The sequence below is a fragment of the Carica papaya genome, chromosome 9 (genome assembly GCF_054855325.1).
Source record: "Carica papaya isolate Zhongbai chromosome 9, ASM5485532v1, whole genome shotgun sequence".
Classification (NCBI taxonomy): domain Eukaryota; kingdom Viridiplantae; phylum Streptophyta; class Magnoliopsida; order Brassicales; family Caricaceae; genus Carica; species Carica papaya.
The window spans coordinates 4,188,567-4,214,809 of record NC_142317.1 but is presented as its reverse complement, the minus strand read 5'-3'; the positions used below and the strand labels follow the sequence as shown (position 1 = coordinate 4,214,809).

The following is a 26,243-nucleotide window of genomic DNA, read 5'->3' as shown; positions in this document are numbered from 1 at the left end:
TGACTTTTCATCTTGTAACACCATAATTTTGCTTATGAACCTAACTATATATCATAATAATGTTAATATAATAATATATAAAATTCATCAGCACTAAATTCTTGAATGGTACAGTCAAAGCAGACTAGTTAAGTTCTTATGAGAGTAAGAGATTCAATAATATACTAAACCATGTTCATATTTAGGCACTTGCTCTTGTTAAATCACGTAAACATTTCTCAAGAAAAACTCCACCCAGCTCTCATTTTCTCAAGTATATATGAGCACCATGAGCCAAAAGTAAATTCTCTCTCTCTCTCTCTCTCTCTCTCTCTCTACATATATATATATTTATATATATAATAGAGATGAAAATGGGAAATGAAAAGCAACAATCCTTTTCCCCATTTGCCAAGCACTTCAATTCTTACTCCCACTTAAGCTATGCCCTTCAATCTGTCTTCTTTGTTCTTGGTCTCTCCCTTGGGATCATAATAAGCACATGCTTGAGAAGCTTATTCTCTAACTTAGAACCCACCCTTTTCTCTCTTTTACCACCTTCACCACCGCCGCCATCGGTAGATCAGCCGCCAGCTCCGCTGTCACCACCGCAATCATCGCTGTCTAGCTCTCCGCCAGTGCCGGTTGAGGCGAGGGGAGATCAGCTGCACAACATGGAAGATGAAGAGTTGTTTTGGAGAGCATCAATGGTGCCGCAGATTGGAGAATTCCCATATAAGCGTGTCCCTAAAGTTGCTTTCATGTTCTTGACAAAAGGACCTATGCCTTTAGGACCCTTGTGGGAAATTTTCTTTAAGGGCCATCAAGGCCTTTACTCCATATATCTTCATCCCCATCCTTCATACAATCATTCAGTCCCTCAGGACTCTGTTTTCTACGGAAGAAGGGTTCCAACCAAGGTAACTCTTTTTTTTTTTTTTTGGGTTATTTTTTTACATGCTGTAAGACCTGGTTAATTTAATTCTATTAGTTCAATCTGCAGTTTCAGTTTGAGTTTTTAATGTTGGTTTTTAGTTTTTGGTATTAAAAAATTGGTTTAATCGATATTCTGAGGACTTGTATGAAATATTTTAGAATTTGTCAGGCAAATGAATAAAATTTTGTAAAATATATAACTTCTTTTCAACGTTCAAAAAAATTAAATCTTCTTTTTTTTTTAAAAAAAAATAAAAAATTCCCTTGCGTTCTTTCTCCTCCACCCCGAGAGACACTTCTCTTTCTCATTTCTCTTCACCTTTACGCTATTTTTTCCTTTTATTTTTCTATTTAAAACTAAGGAATTTTTAATTTTAAAAATTATTTTTCGGATCTATATTTCCATGGGTCTTATAATATTGTTTTGTTTATTCAATTTCCAAGTTCAATATTAGGACATAATTATTTGAATGATAATTGTTATAGTGTGATTAAAAATTTTTATAATTGCAGGAAGTGAAATGGGGAACATCCTCAATGATAGATGCAGAGCGACGACTTTTAGCCAATGCCCTTCTCGACTTATCTAACGAAAGATTCATTCTTCTTTCAGAAACTTGCATTCCCTTATTCAACTTCACAACCATCTACAACTACCTCATTAATACCGATCAAACTCACGTAGCTTCTTATGATGATCCAAGAAAAGTTGGTCGTGGTCGATATAACCTTTTGATGTCTCCGGAAATATCTCTATCCCAATGGCGAAAAGGGTCTCAGTGGTTCGAAGTAAATCGTCGAATCGCTATTAAAATTATATCAGACAACAAGTATTACCCTATTTTCACACAATTTTGTCGTCCTCCATGTTATATGGACGAGCACTACATTCCTACGCTTATGAATGTTTTTGGAGTAGTTGAGAATTCTAACAGGACGATCACTTGGGTTGATTGGTCAAAGAGCGGACCCCATCCGGAAAGATTTATCAGGCAGGATGTGTCGGAAGAGTTCTTGGATAGGATCAGGTTTGGGAGCAATTGCAGCTACAATGGCAATGTTACTGATATGTGTTTCTTGTTTGCTAGGAAATTCGTCGCAAATACTCTGCAGCCTTTGTTAAGGATTAGAGGTTTAGTAACATAAGAGATTAACTTAATTTTTGGTTTGATTAATTAGGAACCCATTTTAATTGTCCTCCAATATTAAACAAAATGGGTATAATTTCTTTAGCATACATACATACATACATGTATTGTTGTTACACGTATAAAATATCATATACATAGTAGTTAATTCTAAAAATTATATATTAATTAATTTAATCGATGAAATATTATTCACATAAAATTCTAAATAAGTTTATTATTTTAAATGTACATTTATATGATATCGTAGAGTAATTTAAATTGAAATAAACATATTCTGACTGTACGAAAAATATTAACATAAACCAATTGGGTCAATATTATTGTAACCAAAACTTCTAAGAAAAAAGGCAGATTTTGATTATATATTTTTTAAATTATATTTAAATTTCAATTTATTATTTGATATTATCATTATTTTCTATAATTTAAATAATTTTCTTATTAGTTATTTATTTATAATTTTTGAAACCAAAATTCCACATTAAATAGACTAGTAATCCAAGTTTTTTCAGTTGAATCCGCGGCCCATACAATTCAGCATATATATACATATACACAGCGTCACACAGATCCACTCTCTTTTCCTTTTTTGGGTAAACCACTTTCCTTTTCTAATAAATTCTGAAAATTTAAGTCTTTTAGACTCTGTAATATTACCATATGCATGCACGTTATATATATATAAAAAAAAAACACTAAAATGTGAATTAATGTAAAGTTGGTCTACCCTTTTATTACTCGTGTATATACATATATATATATATATATTAATTTTCTGGATGTTTCATTACCAAATAACCACAAAAGGAATTGAAACCCAAGTTTCCATTACTTCATCTCACCAGCACCCCAAAACTACCGCGTTTAATCCTCCGTCACTCTCAACCAACCCACCTTCATAATCCGCCGTAGCCGCCACCTTAAACAACCATGAAACAATACCCACAACCCTCACCAGTCAAGTTCATCACTTACCAAAGCTTCTTCCTCAACCTCTTAGTCAGCTTCCTCCTCGTCGGCTTCGGTCTCGCCGTTGGTGTTTCCCTCAGTCTTTATCTCAGGGATATCTCCTTGTATTTCCAATCCTATTCCGTTCTCCAACCCTCTCCTCCTCCGCCTCCGCCGCCGCCGATACCGATGCCTCCTCCGCCGGCCGTCGTGGAAAGGGGACGAGAAGGGTTGCGCGAATATCTGAAACCGCCGAAAGCAATGCATGACATGAACGACGAAGAGCTGTTGTGGAGAGCTTCCATGGCGCCGAGGAGAGATACGGCGTCGTATCCGTTCAAACGGACGCCGAAGGTAGCGTTCATGTTCTTGACAAGAGGGCCATTGCCGTTTGCTCCTCTGTGGGAAAAATTCTTTAAAGGTCATCAAGGGTTTTACTCCATTTACGTTCATTCCAGTCCTAATTTCACTGATGACACGCCTCCAGATTCGGTTTTCCATGGAAGAAGAATTCCTAGTAAGGTTAGTCTAAATTTTCATTTTATTTTTTGCATTAATTTTTTTTTTTCGTGTTCTTAGTCATATCAAATAACCACGTCCTTAAATTATACGAAAAAGTAAATTTATTTAGAAAAATTATCTTCCAGTTCAGTTCTTAGTGTTATGAATTTTTAAAATTATCATATTTTTGAAGTAATTTTGATGAACTAAAGAAATTAGGCGAAGGTAATTAATTTTTTTTTTCATCTAATTAGAAAATTTTTGGAAGAGTAATAAATGGAATGTTAAAAAATAATAATTAAGTAATTAATCAGTGAGAATTTAAGGTAAATAAAACGGAGGATTATGAAGTGGCATATTAATAAACGGTAGGTTTAGTAGCTTCTTAACAGCATGATTTAATTTAATTACGTTATGGTAGATTAGTGAGTAATACAGAGTTGCTCTTAACAACTAGTGCTGTTTCTTTCTTTCAATTTTCTTATGAGATATTCCTATGAAACAAATTTCCTAATATATACATGAGGTATTTTATATGCACATATGTTAAATATATATTTTTATATGTGTATAATTATTTTGCAATTAGTACATCAAACAAATATTTTGACCGGCCGAAGTTTGTAGATTGTGATATAAAGATATGGTTTCCTTTACGTAATGTGGTTATATATGTACATGGGTATTTAAAAATTATAATCGGGAGACGTACCCATTGATGTAAATGTAAATGTAAATGTAAATGTAAATTATAATCAATTAGATTTTGAAAAATAATATAAAAGTGATTACTTAAGAATTATGGATGTAATTAGTAATACTCTTATCATCCCATTTCAATTAATTACTTGTTATACAATTTAATTGTATATATATATATATATTTAGAACAAATAAAATTAGCCATGTATGTATTTAACTATATATATATATATATTTTATTACTTTTTAATGCATTGCTTTGATTCTACTCTTTTTCCAACTAATGCCTTTTTTTTGTTTCTGTCTCTGTTACCTTTTCACATTCTAAGTTCCATCTTTTCTGCATTCCTTTCTTCAGTTTCCGTCCAAAAAGAGATCCATTCATATATACTTATTTTTCCCTAAAATAATAAATAATTAACTTAAAATATATTATTTAATTTATAAATATTTTGAATAAAACAATAACAAGGTTAATAGTATTAAATATTTTTGCAGGAGGTTGAATGGGGAGGAACCAACATGATCGAAGCAGAACGTCGGCTACTCGCCAACGCCCTCCTCGACATTTCCAATCAGCGATTCGTCCTCCTCTCAGAATCCGGAATCCCACTTTTCAACTTCACCACCACCTACTCCTACCTCGTCAATTCCTCCAAATCCTTCGTCGAAGTCTACGATCAGCTCGGCCCCGTCGGCCGCGGCCGCTACTCCCGCCGCATGCGGCCCATAATCAACCTCCATCAATGGCGCAAAGGCTCCCAGTGGTTCGAAATGGACCGTTCCCTCGCCCTCCGCGTCGTCTCCGACACCACCTACTTCCCCCTCTTCCAACATTACTGCAGGGGCAACTGCTACTCCGACGAGCATTACTTACCCACTTTCGTTAGCATCAAATTCTGGGAAATGAACTCTAATAGGACCTTGATGTGGACTGACTGGTCTCGGGGAGGGCCTCACCCGACCCGATATCAGCGATGGAGGGTGACGACGGAGCTTTTGCAGAGGCTGAGAAATAGCGGCGGCGATTGCGAGTATAATGGTGGGAAGACGAATATTTGCTTCTTGTTCGCTAGGAAGTTTGACCCGAATAGTTTGAACAGGCTTTTGGTGTTTGCTCCCAGGGTCATGCACTTTTAGTTTTCTACACAAAAATCCTTTCGTCATCTGTGTGTGCATTATTACAGAGTTCGCTCTTTTTTCTTTTTTTTTTTTGAAAATTAATTTATATAATTATATAATATAATATATAGATGAGATGTTGTTTGTTAATAAAAATTTGAAGAACAATGATATTCGATTGTGTAAACTTGAATATATTTGACACGATGTAATTCTTTTTTACGTTTATTTTTTTTTTTCCTTTCTTATATATCTCACGTGGCATGGTACGATTGCAATTTTCTTTTATCTCATATAAGAGTAGAAAAAAAATGAACAAACGTTTTAGATATGATATATATATATATATATATATATATGTGTGTGTGTGTGTGTGTGTGAGTGCGTGTAAGTATAGGACATGATTTTTTTTGGGCTCTCACGGGCCTGAAAGTTAGTAAGAGGCTTTTTTCCTGAGTTGAATTGGACCCATTGAAAGTGGGCCTTTATATAAACATGGGCCGGCAATTTTAAGTAAAATAGGCCCACCAAGAGGACTAACTAATTTAAGAGGTTCAAAATATGAAAATTTTGTATAATCAGAAATATAATATTTGAAAATATAATGATTATTATGTATTTTTTTTAAAGAATTATCTCAGTTGAATTTTAATTTTAATAATTAAATTTTAATTATTTTGCAAAATTATTATTTTTATTAACTAAATTTAACAAGTTAACAGCAAATTATTACCATAATGACTTGATTGATTTATATATAAAAAATTTATTGTTATTAAAAATAGATTTTAATTATATTTTCCAATACCCAATTTGTAGACTTAAAAATGATTATTATTAATTATTATTATTTTATTTAAAAGAAAAAGATAAAAGAGTTTGGTAATGTGTGGAACACAAGCGGGGACCCACATCAAACAGAGCCTTCCCAGAAATGAACTACTTGACCTTACATTCTATTACACATTAACACCTAAAATGGTGAAAGCTTTATTATCCCAAATTTTGATTTTTGATTTTTTATTTTTTTTATTTTTATAAAATATAATTATGGTATAAAAATTACAATAGTTTAATATTTTTGTTAAAAGTAATTGTAAAAGACAAAAGAATTTTCTTTTAAAAATAATTTTATATAAATAGAAATAGAAATAGAAAATAGGGGGTTTGACTTTAAAGTAAGTTGACGTCAAAGTCATATCGCCCTCGCAGTCCCACTTCTCATCTACTGTTCCATATTTACGCGGCTGCTTCCTTTGCTATTCGAAGAAGCTTCTTCTTTAAAATATAAAAATTAAACTCTTGAAATTTCCCTTTATATACAAACCAGCCATCAACAAGCATATCTCTAACCCTAACATTCTCTTCCCACTACTGCTTTCATTTGCAATTTACTCGTTTCTGAACACAGAAAAAAATGGCTGCCAAACGGTTCCTTGAGCAACCGGATTCCGACCCGGATCAACCAAACGACAAACGGATCCGAACTAGACCCTCTTTTGCTTCGTATGTGTTCCTCATCATCATCTTACTTTCTTTATGCTTTTCCTTTATCTTCTTTTACATATCTAGAATAGATCCTTATGTGCGTCTTTATATATATATATATATATATTAGCTTAACCCTTTCCTTCTTTGATTTGTATTCTCATGCAGTGTGATTGGCGAAGTGGTTATGATAAAGTCCTTGCAGAACTTGTGCTCAGCCCTGGAGCCTCTGCTCAGAAGAGTGGTGAGTCATATATAGCACATCCTTGTTGATCGTCATCCTTCTCGATTACAGTTTTCTATACATAATACTTATATGTATGTGTATATATATAGATTCGTATATACTTCTTATGCTGCTTTAAACACATACACGTTCAACAACGGTGATCATCATAGTCCAAGTTGATTATAAATGCACCCTTTTCTTATCAGACCAAGTCTTTGTTATACTTATCAGGATCCTTCTTTAGTTATATGCATGTGCTTGTGTATATATATTATATATGATACATATATAAGCAAGTAGCTAGTTATGTCTTTATATTTTATGAGAAAACCTCCGCAAGTAGCTATATATATATGTATATCTATATGTGTAATACAAGTTTATATGCAAGTAGTTATATAAATTAATTCATAATCTCTAGCACTAAACATCAATCATCCATCCTGAGGTTAATAACAAATTGATACAAACCATATGTAAACTTTATCATATGAGCATGATAAAACTACGTATATACATAGCTGGTTAACAATGTAATAGAAAGATCATATTGATCATCTTATAAATTTCTTATTTACAGGTAACTGAAGAGATAGACCGTGGACTAAGACAGAAGTTCAGGTGTTTAACAAGATCACCTTCACTTCTTCTTGATGCTCCGGCGCCTGAACCTTCAACTCTGCAACTCATGTTCAGCAAGAAGCTTTCAGTACCAATCTTTACCGGCAGCAAAATCGTCGACCAGGACAACAATCCCCTTCAAATTATTCTCGTCGACAAGCGAGGAGACTACATGATTCCCACGGCTCCCATCAAGGTAGAGATCGTTGTTCTCGACGGCGACTTCCCTCCCGCCGACCGGGAAAACTGGACAACCCAAGAATTCAATAACAATATCGTGAAAGAGAGAACCGGCAAGCGTCCGTTACTCACCGGAGACCTGAACATCACCGTCAGAGACGGGATTGCGGCCGTCGGAGATATTGAGTTCACTGATAACTCCAGCTGGATTCGGAGCAGGAAGTTCAGGATTGGAGTCAAGGTTGCTCATGGCAGCTTTGAGGGTGTTCGGATTCGGGAAGGCATGACGGAACCATTCGTCGTCAAAGATCACCGTGGAGAATGTAAGTATTTTCAGTTGTTACTTGGTTTTCAAGTTATATATATATATATATTTTAATTTTCTTCCCACAAGATATATTATTATATTTTATAAAATATACTAACAAAATTAAGTTGATAGAAATGGGTTCATTTAAAAAAAAATTGTGTTGCATACTTAGAGTAATTGCCTATAATTTGATTAATTAATTACAAATTAGCATACATAAATATTATATACACATTCCTTACAAGTTCGTACAAACCATATGCTATACTTGTTGTGCTTGAATTTAGACTATACATTTTTATAATAACAATGTTATACTCATTGTATTTCGTGTTGGGTTGGGAGAAAAATCCCAATCATATACTTTTATTAAAAAAATATTTTCATCTTTCTTTTCCTCAAGTTTTGAATTTTTGGATTTCTTAATTATTAATAGAAATACCAAAATGATATATAGTTACTATATAATGCATTAAACATATGTTTTTTTTTTAAAAAATTTATTAGAGTCGTGAGAATTAAATTATAATTACTTGGTATTTTTGATAACAAAAGTTCAACATTTCAAGATGTGATGGTCCACTTTCTTAATAATTTATAAGAATATTATTTGTCTTTGAACTAATTCAATATTACTTTCCAGTCAAAATTCAAACTGATTCATACATTACACGGTAGGTGGCTAAAAATTTGTCTATATATGTTTAAAGAGTATGCTAGTTTTGCAACATGTATAAAATTTTTGTTAACATTATTTTTAAAACGTATAAATTAGCGTTCGTCGCACTAAAGAAAATTTTAATTATGTAGATAAATCAGATTAATTATATATATATATATATAGTATTTTTATTTTATTTTATTTTATTTTTAATTTAATTATTAATATGTAGCCCTCTAGTATCTATATCTAAAGTCTTTTGGGTCAACGATTTATAATTTTTTTGTTTGTGGCGCAAGCTTTTTTCAAGCTATTTTATATGAACATACAAAATATACGCACCACTCATTTTAATGGGTTTTTTTTTTTTCTTAAATCAAGTCAAACCTATGATTTGGTTGGTGGGTTGGGTTAGATTTTTTGATTAAATATATTACTAAAATTGTAATAATAAAATAAAAATGGAAATTTAATATATAAATAATTGATAATTAATTTTTTCTTCTGGGTTTATCTAAATAACGTCAAGTGTACAAGAAACATCACCCACCGATGTTGGAAGATGAAGTATGGCGGCTAGAAAAGATCGGAAAAGATGGAGCTTTCCACAAGAAGTTGGCTTCTGAAGGCGTTAACACAGTGCAGGACTTCCTCAAACTATCCGTCATTGATCCTGGAAAACTCAGAGCAGTATGTGCCCAACACTTTTAATTTATGCCTCTCGGGTTTAATTATTTCATATCCAATCATATCTTTAATTAATCTAAATTTGTAGTTACTAATTAAATTAAACAGATTTTGGGAGCCGGAATGTCAGATAAAATGTGGGAGGTGACGATAAAGCATGGGAGAGAATGTTTGATGGGTAACAAATGTTACATTCTTCGTGGTCACAATTACACCGTCATGCTAAATCCTATTTGTCAATTGATTTCTGCTGTCATTAATGGACAAACCTACAACGGCAGCCGAGATATGTCTTCTGTTACCAGGGTATGTTGATCATTGATTTAGGGATTAATTAATTAATTAATTAAACACGAAGATTTATCTTAATTATAATTAGCAACATGTTAATTAATTAATCTTTGAGTTTTTTTTTTTTTTTTTCTCTTTCTGGAACATGCAGTCTTATATTGAGAACTTGGTTAGACAAGCGTACGCTCAATGGTGGTCTTTGGAAGTTGTTGATGGTGTTTATAATGACATTCCTCTCCTCACACAAGGTACTTCCGAATGTTTTAACCTAATTTCGTGCACATCTTTACTTTAGAAATTAATTTAATAATTTATATTAAATTATAAACTCATTGCAATCATATTCATTACTTGGAGAGTAAAGAGTACATTATCAAAATATATATATATATATGTCAATTTATAGAAATATTTCTATTGGGAAATTACAATATATAACTATTGTTAATTAAAATATGAAGGTGACATGGTGGATCAATACCCAAATCATCACCATCATCATCAAAGTAATGGCAATTCAGATCATCACGGGAGCTACTGAGCAACAATGCCCAGATAGTAGGAAGCAACGATAGTGAGGATTGGGAGATGAGGTCAAGTAGTGGACATTTCAACACATCCCAAGTTGAAGTTGGAACACTTAGCTTCACCATCACTCGGTCATCATCAAATGCTGAATTAACATATCCAGGATCCTTCATCAATGTAATTTGATGTATTAGCTTTTTCATCTTCCCTTTATTTTCATGTGTGTTTGTACAAATGTATATTGTCGAAACTTAAAAAGAGTAAAATAAGAATAAATTCGAGGAGAAAAGAAAAAAAATAAATACTAATATGAATTTTGAGTCAACTAGTCATGTCTACAAATATTCAAACAATGTTTAGATTTAAGTCAAATAAATGAAAATGGTAGTCCATGAAGTTGACATATAAACAAGATTTATATTTAGTATTTTCAAAAAAATATATAAGAAAATCTTATATAAGCAATGAATAATGTCCAAGACTACTACACTAAAGGCCAAATCCTTCATCTTAGTAGAATTCATAAGCAGCATTTGCAAACAAGGCTTGGTAATGTTTTGTAGAGAAAACTTTATGTTGCTTCAACTGGTGTTGATCATGCATCACCTCACCTACTCAAATTGTCTTCCAAATCAAAAAGTAAAACAACGCAACATTTTAAGTTATCGGTTAGTCTCCTGGTCAATAAAAAATTAAAATTAAAACATGAAACACATAAAACATTATGGAGAACAAATTGCTCGTGATATTTCATAGTTCTAACATGGAAAAATTTAACTTTATCGCTATCTAGTAAGACAATAGTAGAGGTAATATCTATTATATTACTTTTTCGTACATATGGTATAGACACAATGTGATATGAGGTACACTAGTATCAATAATCCAATGAGTCATTACTTGTTTTTTCAATTCTATTGAATGATCATAAAGACAAAGAGACATATCAGAGCCAAAAACATTGTGGTCTTAATAGAAAGTAGAGGATGATTATACCAAGTATTTAGAGGACGATTGTATCAAGTGTTTCAAGGAATGGTTATAGAAGATTTGAATGAGAATATATTAAGATTTGATGAAGAACGATTTGAATGAGAATATATTAAGATCTAAACAGATCGAGAAGGGAAAAGATAAAAAATCATAGAGAAGATAAGCGATGGTTTTGAGGAAACTCTTATCGAATTTTTTTTTTCTTTATTTTTATTGATGACGAGTGAAAAAAAAAGTATTTATATAAATATATAAGAGTTGAACATGCACACCACGTATCACGTACTATTTAGCCTTAATCTTGTACAAACACATATATATGTCCACATACACACACACAAAAATTCCACATGCATACACATAGGTGCAAGATTCTTATAGGGCTCCACAACTTACATTATTTGCCACAAAAATGAGTATTAGGACCATGTTATTGGAGTTATTTGAGGTGGATATGAACATAAAATTTTCCTTCAACTGCATAGTGTCTCCGCCATCTGTGTCGTGTATTCCTTGTTTGAGGACGTTTAATGGCAGTTAAGTTAAAAATAAAGGACTTAAGAGAAATGTAAAATGGGAATTGTATTAATCCCAAATAACTGGACAATTCACAATCTTTCTGTTTTTTTTTTTTTGTGTATTTCTGAAGAAGAATACATCAACAAGATTTATAGGAAGAGAAAGGGGTGAGCTGGTCAGCCATAATTGATAGGTAGGGAATATGTCAGCATATTCTGGTATTCTGGTATGAAAATGGGTTGGAAGCATGCCAGTAAATTCAATCGAATACCAGAATTTGTTACAAGAGAAAATTATCCTGCACTTTGTAGAGACAGGGTCTATGGACTGATTGCGAATTGCGGGCTGCGGGTTGCTTTGCATTACAACTTCATTCCTTTTATCCCCCCTCAAACTTGGCAGTGCTAGTGGTCGGTGCACAATGCCAAGTTTGCGGCAAAAGAACAACAACTGTGTTTGAGTTAAAGCTTTGGTGAGGCAATCGACTAATTGATCGTATGAAGGAACATATCAGACATCGAGCTCTTTTTTTGTTACCTTGTCTCGGATGAAGTGGACATTAACTTCTATGTGTTTGGTCCATGAGTGAAAAATAGGGTTACTGGCAAGTGCATTGGCACTGACATTATCACACTAGGCAGTTGACGTTTGTGGTAGGGGAAAACAAATTTCCTTCAACAGGGACTCTAGCCAACTGATTTCACAAAATAAATTGGCCAATGATCGAAACTCTGATTCAACACTGGAGCGGAACACAACACTTCGCTTTTTCGAACTCCATGATACCAAAGTATCTCCAAGAAATACACAATACCCAGCTGTAGATTTACGGTCTTCCCTTGCGCAAGCCCAATCAGCGTCTGAGAAGCCTGTAATTGTTAACTTTTCATATGGTTTGATATGTAATCCCACTTCTGATGTTCCCTTTAAATATCATAGTATACGTTTGATGGCCTTTAGATGTTGATTGGTGGGTGCTTGTATGAATTGACTCAATTTATTTACAATGAAAGCAACGTCAGGTCTAGTGTGCGTAAGATAATGAAGGGCCCCTATAATTTGTCTGTGGGGAGTTGGATTCAGCAAGGGCTTGCCAAAGATTCCAAACAACAAATTTTTAGTTGTGGCATGAGTAGGACAGGGCTTTGTAAGGAACATGTTATGCCTTTTTAGTAGCTCAATGATATAGCTTGTCTGAGTTAGGTATATGCCATTTTCATTACGTGTAGCCTCAATGCCGAGGAAAAGATGCAAACTTCCTAGATCTTTGAGAGCAAATATATTGTGAAGTTAATTAATGAACTCCTGTATTTGATCATCTCGATTTTTTGTTATTATAATGTCATCAATATATATGAGAATGAAAATGAGGTACTCATAAGTAGAAGACTAGCAGTAGTTATTAGCCTGATTTAACATTATGTGCTAATTTGTGTAATTTTAGATTTTTGTGTTTTAGTTATTTAATATAAAACGAAACCTCTGAAAATCTTAATGCTCACTCTCGACATTGCCTTAACAGAGAAGGGGGAGGCGCCACCTTACCCGGAAGTGAATCGATCCACAAAAAAAGTCAAGATAAGGCTAGAGGAGAATCACTCTCTGATACCTGATGAGAAATTATTGATGGAGGAAGTGATGGTGGAAGGAGATATAGAAACGGAGGAGGTGTCACTTTGCCTAGAAGCGAGCCGCTCAAGGAGGAATGGTGCGACCCAACCTAGTGCTTACTGCCTTGCGTTTGAGGCAGGCGAATAGGTTCTAGATTGAACACTACAGAAGGAGCTTCGAAAACAGGGGCGGTGGTGCCCTGTTCTGGTATGAGCCCATCTGTGACCTAAAGTGCGATCCGACTGAGCGCGATGCAAGGTATGGTTGCTGAGGATGAACATATGCTAGAGGCAATGCTGACTGAAGGTGATTTGAAAATAAAGGTAGGTTTGCCTTGCTCTAGTGCGACCCGATCGAAAACTCATGCCGCATTCTGACCTGGTGCTGAAAAATCGTCCTCTGAGGATGAATATATGTTTGATGCTGTGATTGGGGATGGGGTCTATGGAACGAGCGAGGAGGTAATGAGCTTTAGTCACATGATTGTTGAGCAACTGCAAACCCAACATCCAGTGAAACATCTTTTGCCGTAGGGGACACTGAATGTGAAAATCTCCTTTAAAGATAAACTCATCAATAGTCATCAGGCTGCTAACAATCAGGATGAAATCGAGATCAGGAATGAGAATATTAAGTTCGATATTGAGAATGGAATGCTGAGAACTAATTTTTCTGATAAGATGCACAATCTCCTAGCACAAACTATGAAACTTTCAGTAATTATTCAATTACTTGAAATGCTGATTGGTTATAAAATATTTTGGACAAAACTTCATAGCCTGTGGAAGCCTAATGATCGACTACATCTAATTGACCTTGATAATGACTACTATATGGTTAAATTCTAGTTGACAGAGGACTACCTGCACGTTTTTATGGATGACCCTTGGGTTATATATAGCCACTACCTCACTGTGAAGTCCTGGTCCCCTAGTTTCTCTTTGGAAATTCAGATGTTATAAATGCCATGGCATGGGTGCGATTTCCTAGTCTCTCCATCCACTATTACCCTAAGAGCGTGCTTAGAGCTATCCTCAAGGTAATAGGAAAGGTGTTTCGTATTGACTATAATACAGAATCCACTGAACGAGGCAAGTTTACCCAATTGACGGTTGATATTGATATGACCAAATCACTCATCTCTAAATTCATGCTTGATGGGCGCCTACAGATGGGGGGAAGATGAGGGCTTACCAACCATATGCTTTGATTGTGGAGTATATGGGCACCTTAAAGATCAGTGCAAGAAGAATGCTGAGGTAGGAATTGATTCAGTCAAGAGTGGGAGCACAATTCCTAGTGAGTAGGATAAAGTAGTAGTGCTGGATGAGAATTACGGTCCCTATATGTAGGTCCAACGCTAGGGAAGGAAAACTCGAAAGAAAAGGCCCTAGTTTATTAGTCAAAGACGCAGATAGTCCAATAGAGAATAATAACGATAGATCGAGGTTTAGTATGATTGCGGATATAGAGGGAGTTTTAAAATGATCAAATTGGCTGGTGGTGAAAAATCCTAAACAGGTGAAGGTATCAAATTAAAGGCAACCCCTAAGGAATAAAGGAAAAATGCCGATGGTGGAAGGTAATGGTCTAAATACGATGGATGTCTTCCCTAAAATTAGAGACTCTGCCATGCCAGTCAATACTAAACCCACCAATAGACGTATGATCCCCATGAATAGTATGGTCGGAGAAACTAGCGAGACAAAGGGATGCATCAACCCACGTGGCGGAGGGAGAACTCTCAATGAGAAGATTGTAATAAGTCAGGGTACTATTACGCTAGAACCTTCAAAGAATACAGTTATAATAATTGAATGTAGGGCGGACCAAAACCACGAACACAATCGGGTCTCCTGCCCTTGCCCCATGTCACCAACGATCTCTTTGAGGAATCTCTTTAAGTCGGTAGCCAAGCCGCCAAATAGACTTAGTATCAGTAAATACATAAAAGTCAATAAAACCTTTAAAAAACAAGTCAATGCCAAAAAGAAGGAACGAAACACCTACAATCACTTCATCCGTTACCATCAACCCCCTTATGTCCAAACTCCAAGAGTTTGTCAATGAGGATGTAAGTCTTGTTTCGTGCATAGTTGATGTCCTTCAGAAGGAGCAAACATAGTTTTCTTTCTGAGCTTTAGCTCCTCTCCTCCCTTATTATTATTTTATACATTGTTCATTTTTTATGTGGAATTGTTAGGGTACAACAAAAACTGGTCTTTGTTGTGTTCTTAAGTCTTTTGTGAATATCCACAATCCCGTATTGATGGCTTTGTTGGAGCTTAGGACGACGAGCGAGAAAGCAGATAAAGTGATTAAAAACTTGAGATTCGACTATTATAATGGTTACTAAGCCCAACCTCCTATGGTTTCAGGTCCTCACCTCCAAGTACAAATGGTCTGCCTTGTCGTGGAGCTACAAGCCAATTGGACTGACCTTTCATCTTTGGGAAGATTGCTGGTTAGGAAATCTAGAATTGCTTAAATTTTTGGCTTTTGCATCTATTGAGGAGTAGGATCTCTATAAATGTGTTAGGGACTACGTGGTACTGTCTGGCCAATGGAATTGGGAGATCCTACACCAAGTATTGTCGATAGGTATGCTGCTCCAGATGACATCGGTGCCGATTCCTAAAGAAGATAATATTCTGGTTTCTTGCTATTGAGGTATGACAAGCTCTGGATGCTTCTCGGTTAGCTCGACTTACGTCCTCCTGGAGAGCGATTATTGGAGCATAAAGGATAGAAACTGGAGAGATGTTTGGCACTGGTTAGGTGTCTAGCAAATGCGTACTTTCTTTTAACTGGCTGTTAAGAGAAAGCTTTTGATGAATTAGGAGTGGTACCGACGTCACATGACCTCTATTGTGTAATGCAGTAGCTATGATAGTCTTGTTGAAGACGTGGATCATGTCCTCCGTGAGTGTAGTGTTGCCAAACTGCTGTGGTTGAAAATCAGGTCCGCTGAAGCCCAATAAAATTTTTTACGTGTTATTGTGCATGATTGGTTAGTGTTGAACCTAAAAAATAGTTGTTCCTGGTGCAAGACATTCCAAGATTGGAGAGTGACTTTTGACCTTACTTGTTGGAATTTGTGGAATCATAGAAATAATTTTTTTTCCAGAGAAGTGATAACAGTATCAAAGAGCTAGTTAATGAAGTTTCTCTCATGACTAATTATATTTTTATGCCTAATAATATGAATCTTTTTTTTTTCTAGGTATGACACAGATTTGAAGAAATTATTGTTTGGCATAAACCACCCATGGGTTGCCTGAAGATGAATATTGGTGATACTTATTGTGCTACAGCTAATCTCTCTTGCTGTGGTGGACTTATTAGAAACGAGGATGGTGTTTGCCTAAGAAACTTCAGTAGAAACATTGGTAGTTGTTCTATACTACAGGCCGAACTTTGGGGAGCTTCGATAGTCTTCAACTCGCTTGCAATACTAGGTTTCGTAACATCATTCTGGAAATGGATAGCTCTCTGGCTGTGTAGTTATTCACTAAAGAAGATTACGGTACTAATACACATGCCACCCTCGTTCATGTGATCAAACACTTGCTACTGTAGGATTGATAGGTCCGAATCCAGCATATCTATCACGAAGAGAATAAATATCCTGACTAGTTAGCGGATGATGGATTCTCTCTACAAATAGGTTTCCATCCACATGCTTAAGTACTGGATGATCTCCAATAACTTCTCACTGATGATATCATGGGAGTATCTTGACCCAAAATGTGCATGACGAATTCTTAATTTTTTTAACTTTTACTTTTTCTAATAATAAAAAAATATAAAAAAACTCTCTCTATATATTTATATATGTATTTATTAGTTATTACAATTCGAAATGGACATTTTGTGATGTAGAATATGTTTATCCGAAAGAGAATTGCTTGCTTGTGGGCCATGTAATGAATCAAACGGCAACGATGACAAATTTTAAAATTAAAATAATCATAAATTACAAATTTTATTTATCAAATTAAAAAATAAGATACTAATCATCTTATCAAACTCTAGAATTCACACTTAATTTCTCAGTTGCAAGTGCCGGTGGATTCTCCAAAAATATGTTATATTGATTCTGCACGTTTAAACTTTTATTATAAGAATTAATATTTATTTATTTTAGATTAAGAAATCCCATATTTAGGATTATTATTACACAAATAATGGCTATTAATTTAGTTAAATTGTAATAAAATATCTCTAAAAATATTTAAATTAAAATTAAAAAAAAATAAAGAAAGTATTTTATTATTAAGATAATCCAAATATATACACTTCAAATTTTTGTTTTAATTGTTCCATTTATGTGAGAGTCTGATTATAATTTTTTATTTGGAGTCAGTTTTTATATATTAGAAATTAAATTTAAAAAATGGAGTATTTTACATTGATGAAAATTAATTAAAATACTATTTCTTTTTATGGTCAAATAGAAGTTCATTATTAATTAATAAGTAAAGCTGATTAAATAATGAATCTAATTAATTATATAATTATCTTCTTCTTCTTCTTCTTCATCTTACATAAACACTCTGCTTCCCTCCTCATATTTCCGCCTCTACTCTCTCTCATTTTCTCTCAAATGGGAACCCCTCTCTCTCAATCATCCATTCTCCAATCTCTCATCTCTATAACCCTCTCTCCCTGCCACTCTCAAGAAAACGATCAGTTTTTGAACTGCACTCAACCTCTCGACTGCGGAACAAAACAGGGAAATGTCGCGTCCCCTTTATGGGGAAACACTACATCTTGGGATCACGCTAGCTCTGGTTTCCCTTCTGATATTACCAATCTCACTTTGTCCTACGGCTGCCACGAAGACGATTCGGATTCTTGGCCCTGTGAGTCCGAAGCTGGTGCAAAGAGTAGCCCTCCAAACATGGGATCCTTCTACATGGAAAGTACAGACCCAGTCCATGACAACCACATGAGTGTCCAGCCGGTACGTATTCTCATCATCTTCTTTCTTCCTTGGATTGATCTATTAGCAAAGTTGTCTCTGTTTTTTCTACTATCCATCTCGCCTCATATTTGCTAGAGAATTTCACGTTAAGACATATTGTTTCGTGAACACTATGGTGGTATGCTAATCCAGTGAACTTGGAATTCTTTATTTTTTTCTAAAATTGTTAAGCTGTCCTTTTTTTGATTAAGCCTGTCAGTAGATTCGGTTAAAACAACTATTTTTTCACACGCTTAATTGCTTTGTAGCAAGTGTTGGTGGATTCTCCAATGACATATTCTATTGATTCTCTACATCTAAGATTTTATCACAAGAATTTTAATTCATAAACCCCAAAGTATTTATTTATTTAGTTTGGATTGAGAAAAAATTTCACTTGTAACACGAACAATAGATCGTAATAAAATATTGATTTAATGACATTGGTGTGGAATATAAAATGAAATTAGTTTATTCACAGTTTCTTAGTATTCGGGCCGATACAATTGTGCAGTGAGTCAGTTTGGTTCCTGCATTAATTTTCATGCTTATGTTTGTGTTCTATTAGAATATTTCTTGTTTATGATTCTCATTGTGGCTTTTATGATTAAATACAATTTCTTTTTTCCAGTTAGCAGCGTGCAATTAAACATGAAGATCATTATATCGGTAATTGGTATGATTCTTAACACCAGTTTTACTGCTTTAGTTTACTTTGTTTTTTTTCTTCTTTTTGCCAATCAATCTATATATATATATAACATTGATTGTAGTTAGTATTTTTTATTTTGGAGGAGAGTTTCTTTTTCTTTTAATATGAATTTACTGTTGTAAAATATATTCATTTGTCGTTTTTATGTAACAGTTGGTTTATATGGAATCGGAGTAACATGGTTGGTTTATGTAGAATGGGAGTAACATGATTCACCCGTGTAACTTTGTTTTATAAAAGAAAGAATTCAACACTCACATTAGGCTGTGTGAAGCAGACAAAGAATGATGGATATGTGCAAGCTCCTTCCTTAAAGAGGTATTCATTTTCCGATGTAGAGAAAATGACATCCTCTTTCAATGATGAAAAAGGTCAAGGAGGCTATGGCACTGTTTACAAGGGTAAGCTTCTCGACAATCACCTTGTAGCAGTGAAACTTCTCAACACATCTGAAAGCAGTGAACAAGAACTTATTAATGAAGTTGTCAGCATTAGTACAATATCTCATTTTAATATTGTATTGCTACTTGTCTTCAGTAGCGATTCAGGTAAAAAAACTTTAATTTATGAGTTTATATCTAATAGATCGTTTGAAAATTTCATAAATAAAAGTACTAAACTGAAAATTAAGAGAAATTTGAGTTGTGATAAATTGTATAATATTGCTTTTGGTGTTGCTCGAGGACTTCAATGTTTGCATAATGGGTGCATTACGTAGAACCTATACTTGGATGTCAAGCCTGATACATTCTCCTTGACGAAAGATTTTTTTCAACGATTTCTAATTGTGGATTGACAAAATTTGACTTTATAAAAGAAAGTACTGTAGCGAATTTGGAAAGTACAGGGACAATTGGGTATATGGCACTGGAGCTATTTTGTAGGAATATTGGACCAGTTTCTTGCAAGTGTGATATATACAGCTATGGAATGATGATTTTGGAAATGATTGGAGGAAGAAAAAACACAGATATTAGGGAAAGTCATACAAGTGGAACATATTTTCCTCATTGCATCTACTAGCAAGTAACTAGTGGAGATGAATTTGTGTTATATGGTGTAAGACACATAGAGGAAGCTCAAATTATGAGGAAGATGACAATAGTAGGATTGTGGTGCATACAAGTCAACCCTTTAAATAGGCCTTACATAAATGAAATTATTGAGATGTTGGAAGGACACGCAAATGCTTTGCATATTCCACCACGGCCTTTCTATTCTTCTCCTGAACGACCACCATCACCAACAAATGATTCTATCATATGAGTTATGATCTCAACGTAGTTGTTAATTTCACATTTGACTGTCAAAAACTCAGCTCTTGTGACTTTTGTTTTCTTTGTCTCTATTTTTCTTTTGGTATTGGATAATCTCTTGAGTTTTACTTTTTTATTTATTTATCAAGATTAACTTCTACTTATCAACTACTTGGAATGTAAATTGATATTTTTAATTACCAATCTCTTGCTTCTCTCAAAAACCAAAAAGTTGGATGATATAAAACTTAGTTACTTGTATTAGATGTTGAAAATCTGCTAACCAAATTTAAAGTTCCAGATTTAGGAGAAAGTTGTAGAGGACCACTCTTCAACAACACAACATCAGCTGCTGGAATATCCAATTTACTCTGCTTTTCCTGCATTATATCCCTGATTCTGTGTGCGGATTAGAGATTCCAACACCTCCAGCATTGAAGGTCTCATGTCCTTTTCACTCTGGTAGGCACCGAAATGCCACCTCTTCTACAGCAGTTATCATTTCCCTGATCGTGGAGTCTGATTCAAATCCTAGTGATGAGTCTACAAGCTCGTGCAGCGCATGGTATTGGATCTTGTTGATTGCCAAGTTAGACAGGTTGATCTCATGCCGATGCCTGGTGATGTCAACAGCTGGCAAGGAGGATATTAGCTCAATCAAGACCACGCCATAGCTAAACACATCTCTCTGAGCTGGTAGCATTGGTGGTAATAGGGATCAACATACCCAGGTGTCCCTTGTGAAGGTGTGGAAACGTGAGTGACATCTGTTGGAAAGAGATGCGAAAGTCCAAAATCTGCAACTTTGACGGAAAAATTATTTTATAGGAGGATGTTGTTGGTTTTTACATCACGGTGGATGATTTCAGTGGCATGAAGATATGCCAATGCACTTGCAGTCTCAATTGCAATCTTCAGTCGGATAGGCCATGGAAGTGCACCAGGCTTAGCACGTTCACCATGAAGATGATGTTGATGCTGACTATTACAGTGGACTCCAGTAGTGATGGAAACAGCAGTGGTGAACCTGAAAAATGCTTAAAATTTACTAAGAAGCATCGTAGCCCGCATCATAAAGGAAATGAGGTTTCTTTTGGAATGAGTTGTTTGTCTGTAAGTGATGAAAACAGTACCGTATAAGAAAGCATTTCCAGTGATGCTGGAGGTTCTCCAGGTCAATTGTTGTTTGAGTTTCTTGAGCGTAATACCCCTTATAGCCGCGATCCTTTAGCTGACAAGCTAGTTATTGCCATCACATATTCTATTTTATTAAGTTTTCGGCTTGACTACTGTATTACTGCCTTATTCATCTGTTGCATGGTAAGGATATTGCGATCTCTATGGTACAACCGTTTATTTCTTACAAACATGCTTTTTCTTTCATGAAAATTTTGCAGAATACCAACTGGCCCAACATTAAAAGATTTGGATGCTTGCCTTCTAACTTATCATTGCCTTTCCACTCCTATGAAAGGTAACCCTGGCTTACGATTATTTTGATATATTGGGCCATTGGCTATGCATGAACACATCCAAAATGCTCAAATGCTTATTCGAATGCGATTTTGTCATGTGCCTCTTTTTATTTTACTTTTAAAATCATATACTCAACCTTGGCATGTAAGATGGACGATTACTTTGGACCTGTGCATGCTGCTAGAAAAAAAATATATTGAGAAATAACTAAATAGTAACAATAAGATAACAATTAAAAATAGATAATTAATTATTTTTTTGGGTTTATGTAAAATAATGTGAAGCTTACCAGAAACGACACCCACCGAGGTTGGAAGACCAAGTGTGGCGGCTAGGAAAGATGGAGGTTTCCACAAGAAGTTGGCTTGAAGGCATTAACACAGTGCACGATCCTGGAAAACTCAGAGCAGTATGTACCCAAAACTTAATTTATGCCTCTTGGATTTAATTATTTAATATGCAATTATATGGTTAATTAATTAAAATTATAGTAATTAATCAAATTAAATTGAATTGAACAGATTTTAGAGGCGAGAATGTCAGATAAAATGTGGGAAATGACAATAAAACATGCGAGAGAATGTTTAGATTTCTGTATTTAAGTTATTTAATATAAAAAATATGTCTAAATGTATATACCTATTAAATAAAATAAGAAACCATTCTTGTCGGCTACTTAAAACTTGAGTTGGATAAAGCAGCCAAATTAATATCCATCGCCCTCTCCCTGTGCCACTGTCAAGAAAACGAGCAGTTCTTGAACTGCAGTCAACCTTTCGAATGCGGAACAAGACAGGACAATGTCGGGTGTCCTTTCTGGGAAAACAACAAGCCAAAGTTCTGCGGGCTCGAGGGGTACGAGGTCAAGTGCCTGTTAAACCAGCGGACTGTCATGGATGCGGAGGATCAAAGGTTTTGAGTTCTTAACGTTGATCGTTCTCTTCAAGTATTAAGCATTTCAAGAATGGACCTCGCAGATGATGTTTGTAACCCAGAAATATTGCTCAACACTACTTCAGCTTTGAATCACACTCGCTTTCGTTTCCCTTCTGATATTCACAATCTCAGTTGTCCTACGGCTGCGATGAAGACCATCCGAATTCTCGGCTCTGTACGTCCGGAACTGGTGTAAGGAGAAGACATTTTTTATCTGTAACGAGCAATTCCCAGACGATTCACCTCCAAACATGGGATCCTGCAACCCGCAAATCATAGTCCCAGTCCCTTCCTCGGGCCTTAAAGATCTTTTTGAGAATAGAATTGGACTGCAAGAGGCAATTAGAAGAGGGTTTAATGTAGAATATGTTTATCCGAAAGAGACCTGCTCTGCTTGCGAGTGATCCAATGGATTCTGCGGCAGCAACGACGACCAAAACTTCGTCTGTTTCTGTCCCGGTGGACCTCAACCAGATAGGTGTCCAGGCGGTACGTACACTCACCATCTTCTTTCTAATTCTTCTTGGATTACTCCATGAGAAAAACTGTCTCCATTTCTTCTTTGCGAAAGAATTTCATGGTTAAGCTATGTTATACATAGTTCATAGTTGCAGAACCAGAAAGCTTAATACATATGACGTTTTGCTTCAAGTATCCAGAATCTGATGCACGCCATTCTCAGGATTTTGGTAGAAATCGAAGTTTAGACAATTCCCAATCAGGGCAGAACACATTAACATCCCAGATCAAATAATAGCGCAGATTTTAGGGGTTAGGAATTTTACTTCATACTCAGAAAACCTTACTACAAATCATTGCATGAATCGGAGTTTCCAGATTTTTGGAATCAGGAAATCGATGATTTCAGTAGTTACCAATTTCTCTTCGTCTTCTGTTGATATTTTAGCTTCGTTGATGGGTCAAGGTACATTTTATGATTAAGGCAATTTTGGAATATGAATGATTTATTATTTGCTTTATAATTGGATTTATCTAAAATGTGCCCGTCAAATCTGAAAATTAAAAAAATATAATATTCTGACTACCCGTAAAAAAATTTCTTTTTCTTTTATTTAAATTTCTTATAATAAAATATATTCATCTATTGTTTTAATGTAACAATTAGTTTATGTGAAATTAGAATAACATTGTTTACCTGTATAATTTTTTGTTATAAAAGAGAGAACTTATCAATCACATCATGTTGTGTGAAGCAAAACACAAATGATGAACATATGAAATATTTTATTAGAACTCATGGAGTTCTTTTCTTAAAAAAGTATCCATTTTCAGATGTAAAGAAAATGACATCTTTTTTCAAAGATAAATTAGGTCAAAGAGATTATGGTAGTGTTTATAAAGGTAAGCTACCAGACAGTCGCCTTGTAGCTGTGAAACTTCTCAAACACATCCGAAGGTAACAGACAAGAATTCATTAATGAAGTTGCCAGCATCAACAGAACATCTCATGTTAATATTGTATCACTACTTGGCTTCTGTTGCGATCGAGGTAAAAGAGCTCTAATTTATGAGTTTTTATCTAATGGATCTCTTGAGAAATTCATACATAATAATACTGAATTAAAAGTTATGAGAAATTTAGATTGTGATAAATTATACAAAATTGTTATTGGAATTGCTCGAGGACTCAGATACTTACATAACAGGTGCCTCACGAGGATTCTACACTTGGATATTAAGTCTCACAGTATTCTTCTTAACCAAGTTATATAATCGATAATATCATTTGCACAGAAATTCAATAACACAATGAATTTTTCTCGGGGGTTCAGGATCCTCCCCCCCCACATTGGTGACCAATGGAAAAAAAAAATATTGCATTTAGTTGTATAAATTAGAAAAATAATTAAAATTTAAAATTTTCTAATTTATTTTATCATTATTTGAACATTTTAAATTGGAACAAAATTATACAGAAACCATTTGTGGGCCTCGCTTTTGAATGGACCTTTGTTTGTGGGCTTTTATGGCCCAAAGTACACTGCAAATTTCTCTTTGTTAAACTAGAAGCATTATATGACTTCAATTCCTTAAACCCACAGTTTCATATTTTCCAAATCTCATCCTTCTCACCGCCTTAATTTCCTCGATAATGGAAATCCATCTCTCTCAATCATCAATTCTCCGATCTTTCATCTCCATCTTCCTCATCTCTATCACCCTCTCGTCGTGCCATGTCGAGTGCATGTTAAACCAGCGGACTGTCAAGGATGCGAAAGATCAAAGGTTTCGAGTTCTTAAAGGTATTATGTGTGTAAATTAGTATGTATTATATATGTAAATTTACATATACACGTCTATATACATATCGTTCTCTTCAAGCACTGGATCTTGCAGATGATATTATCGATTCGGATTGTTGGCCCTGTGAGTCCGAAACTGGTGCAAGGAGTAGTCATGTTTATTACGATAACGAGCAAATTCCCAGGCGATTCATCTCCAGAAATCGGATCCTGCTATCTGCAAGAGGCAATGCGCCGAAGGTTTTGTACTAAGGAATACGTTTATCCGAAAGAAAACTGCCCTGCTTGTGAGCCATGCAATGGATCCAGTGGTAGCGATGACAAACCAAAATTTCGTTCCCGGTGGTACGAACGCTCATCTTCTTTATTCTTCGTTGAATTTCTCTATTAGCAAAGATGTCTCTGTTTCTTCTGTTAAGGCAAGAAATTTCATGGTTAACACTCATCTCGCTTCATATTTGCTAGAGAATTTCACGTTAAGGCATTTTGTTTCAGGAACACTATGATGGTCTGCAAATCCAGTGAGCTGGGAATTCTTCATTTTTATAGAACTGTTGAAGTTATGATGAGCTGTGAGCTTATGAGTTACAGATAAATAATGATCAGAAAAGAGAGTACAGATGAAGAAGTAATAAACCCAAGAAAATAGTCAGTGCCCGAAACCTTCTAAAGAAAACTTTGTTAAACTACGTGTTGATCGAAAGCGAAAATAAGCTTCAAGGGAAGCTCTGTGATTGAACAAACCTAGAGAGAGAAGGTTGAAGAGAGAGAGGGCAGCAAAACATAGCAAGCTTATGTAGCTGCCTCTGTTTTACTGTTCTGCAGAGACATGTTTTTGCTGGAGAGAAGAAGTGTTTTTTTCTTTTTTATTTCAGCATATATATATAAGCAATACAAATTTAAACTGATTACATCAACCAACCGATCAAATCAAATCATCATAAAATCATGCATGCACATCGCATGAAATTTACGTATCCTACTGTGATTCAACTTCACGGTGGATTTCATTTTTTGAATTTAAACTTTAATAGAAAAAATCATTAATTTTAACACTACGTGTAAAAATTTTTTTCTTCAGCTACTAAATTATCAAGTTGTGCATGCACAGGGAATAGAACATGATGGGAAAATAGCTAGGTCCATTATGATGTTATTTGCGTTAAAACTATGTCT

The 26,243-nt window shown here is 34.8% G+C and overlaps 3 protein-coding genes, 2 long non-coding RNA genes and 1 pseudogene across 5 annotated transcripts; 5 read left to right on the top strand and 1 right to left on the bottom strand.

Annotated features, from left to right (window-relative positions):
• Positions 1 to 157: 157 nt before the first annotated feature.
• On the top strand, positions 158 to 2,156 carry LOC110823403 (glycosyltransferase BC10-like). Its single transcript, XM_022053778.2, has 2 exons — positions 158 to 899; positions 1,429 to 2,156. The coding sequence occupies exons 1-2, from the start codon at positions 348 to 350 to the stop codon at positions 2,059 to 2,061; spliced, it is 1,185 nt and encodes a 394-aa protein (XP_021909470.2). The 5' UTR covers positions 158 to 347; the 3' UTR covers positions 2,062 to 2,156.
• Positions 2,157 to 2,828: 672 nt separating this feature from the next.
• Positions 2,829 to 5,508, top strand: LOC110823429 (glycosyltransferase BC10-like). Its single transcript, XM_022053808.2, has 2 exons — positions 2,829 to 3,536; positions 4,716 to 5,508. Exons 1-2 carry the CDS (start codon positions 2,997 to 2,999, stop codon positions 5,355 to 5,357), a joined length of 1,182 nt encoding a protein of 393 aa, XP_021909500.1. The 5' UTR covers positions 2,829 to 2,996; the 3' UTR covers positions 5,358 to 5,508.
• A 1,171-nt stretch (positions 5,509 to 6,679) lies between these two features.
• Positions 6,680 to 10,659, top strand: SARD1 (Calmodulin binding protein-like protein). Its single transcript, XM_022053735.2, has 7 exons — positions 6,680 to 6,845; positions 6,996 to 7,071; positions 7,637 to 8,180; positions 9,358 to 9,518; positions 9,624 to 9,821; positions 9,958 to 10,054; positions 10,268 to 10,659. The coding sequence occupies exons 1-7, from the start codon at positions 6,757 to 6,759 to the stop codon at positions 10,345 to 10,347; spliced, it is 1,245 nt and encodes a 414-aa protein (XP_021909427.1). The 5' UTR covers positions 6,680 to 6,756; the 3' UTR covers positions 10,348 to 10,659.
• A 7,353-nt stretch (positions 10,660 to 18,012) lies between these two features.
• On the top strand, positions 18,013 to 23,802 carry LOC110823437 (uncharacterized). Its single transcript, XR_015816371.1, has 6 exons — positions 18,013 to 18,423; positions 19,055 to 19,099; positions 19,289 to 19,683; positions 21,789 to 21,865; positions 22,152 to 22,276; positions 22,611 to 23,802. It is a non-coding gene; the product is annotated as an uncharacterized LOC110823437 (long non-coding RNA).
• On the bottom strand, positions 20,351 to 21,775 carry LOC148239742 (LEAF RUST 10 DISEASE-RESISTANCE LOCUS RECEPTOR-LIKE PROTEIN KINASE-like 1.2; annotated as a pseudogene).
• Positions 23,803 to 24,917: 1,115 nt separating the features above from the next.
• On the top strand, positions 24,918 to 26,019 carry LOC110823435 (uncharacterized). The gene is made up of 3 exons (XR_015816372.1): positions 24,918 to 25,067; positions 25,162 to 25,412; positions 25,563 to 26,019. It is a non-coding gene; the product is annotated as an uncharacterized LOC110823435 (long non-coding RNA).
• Positions 26,020 to 26,243: the final 224 nt, after the last annotated feature.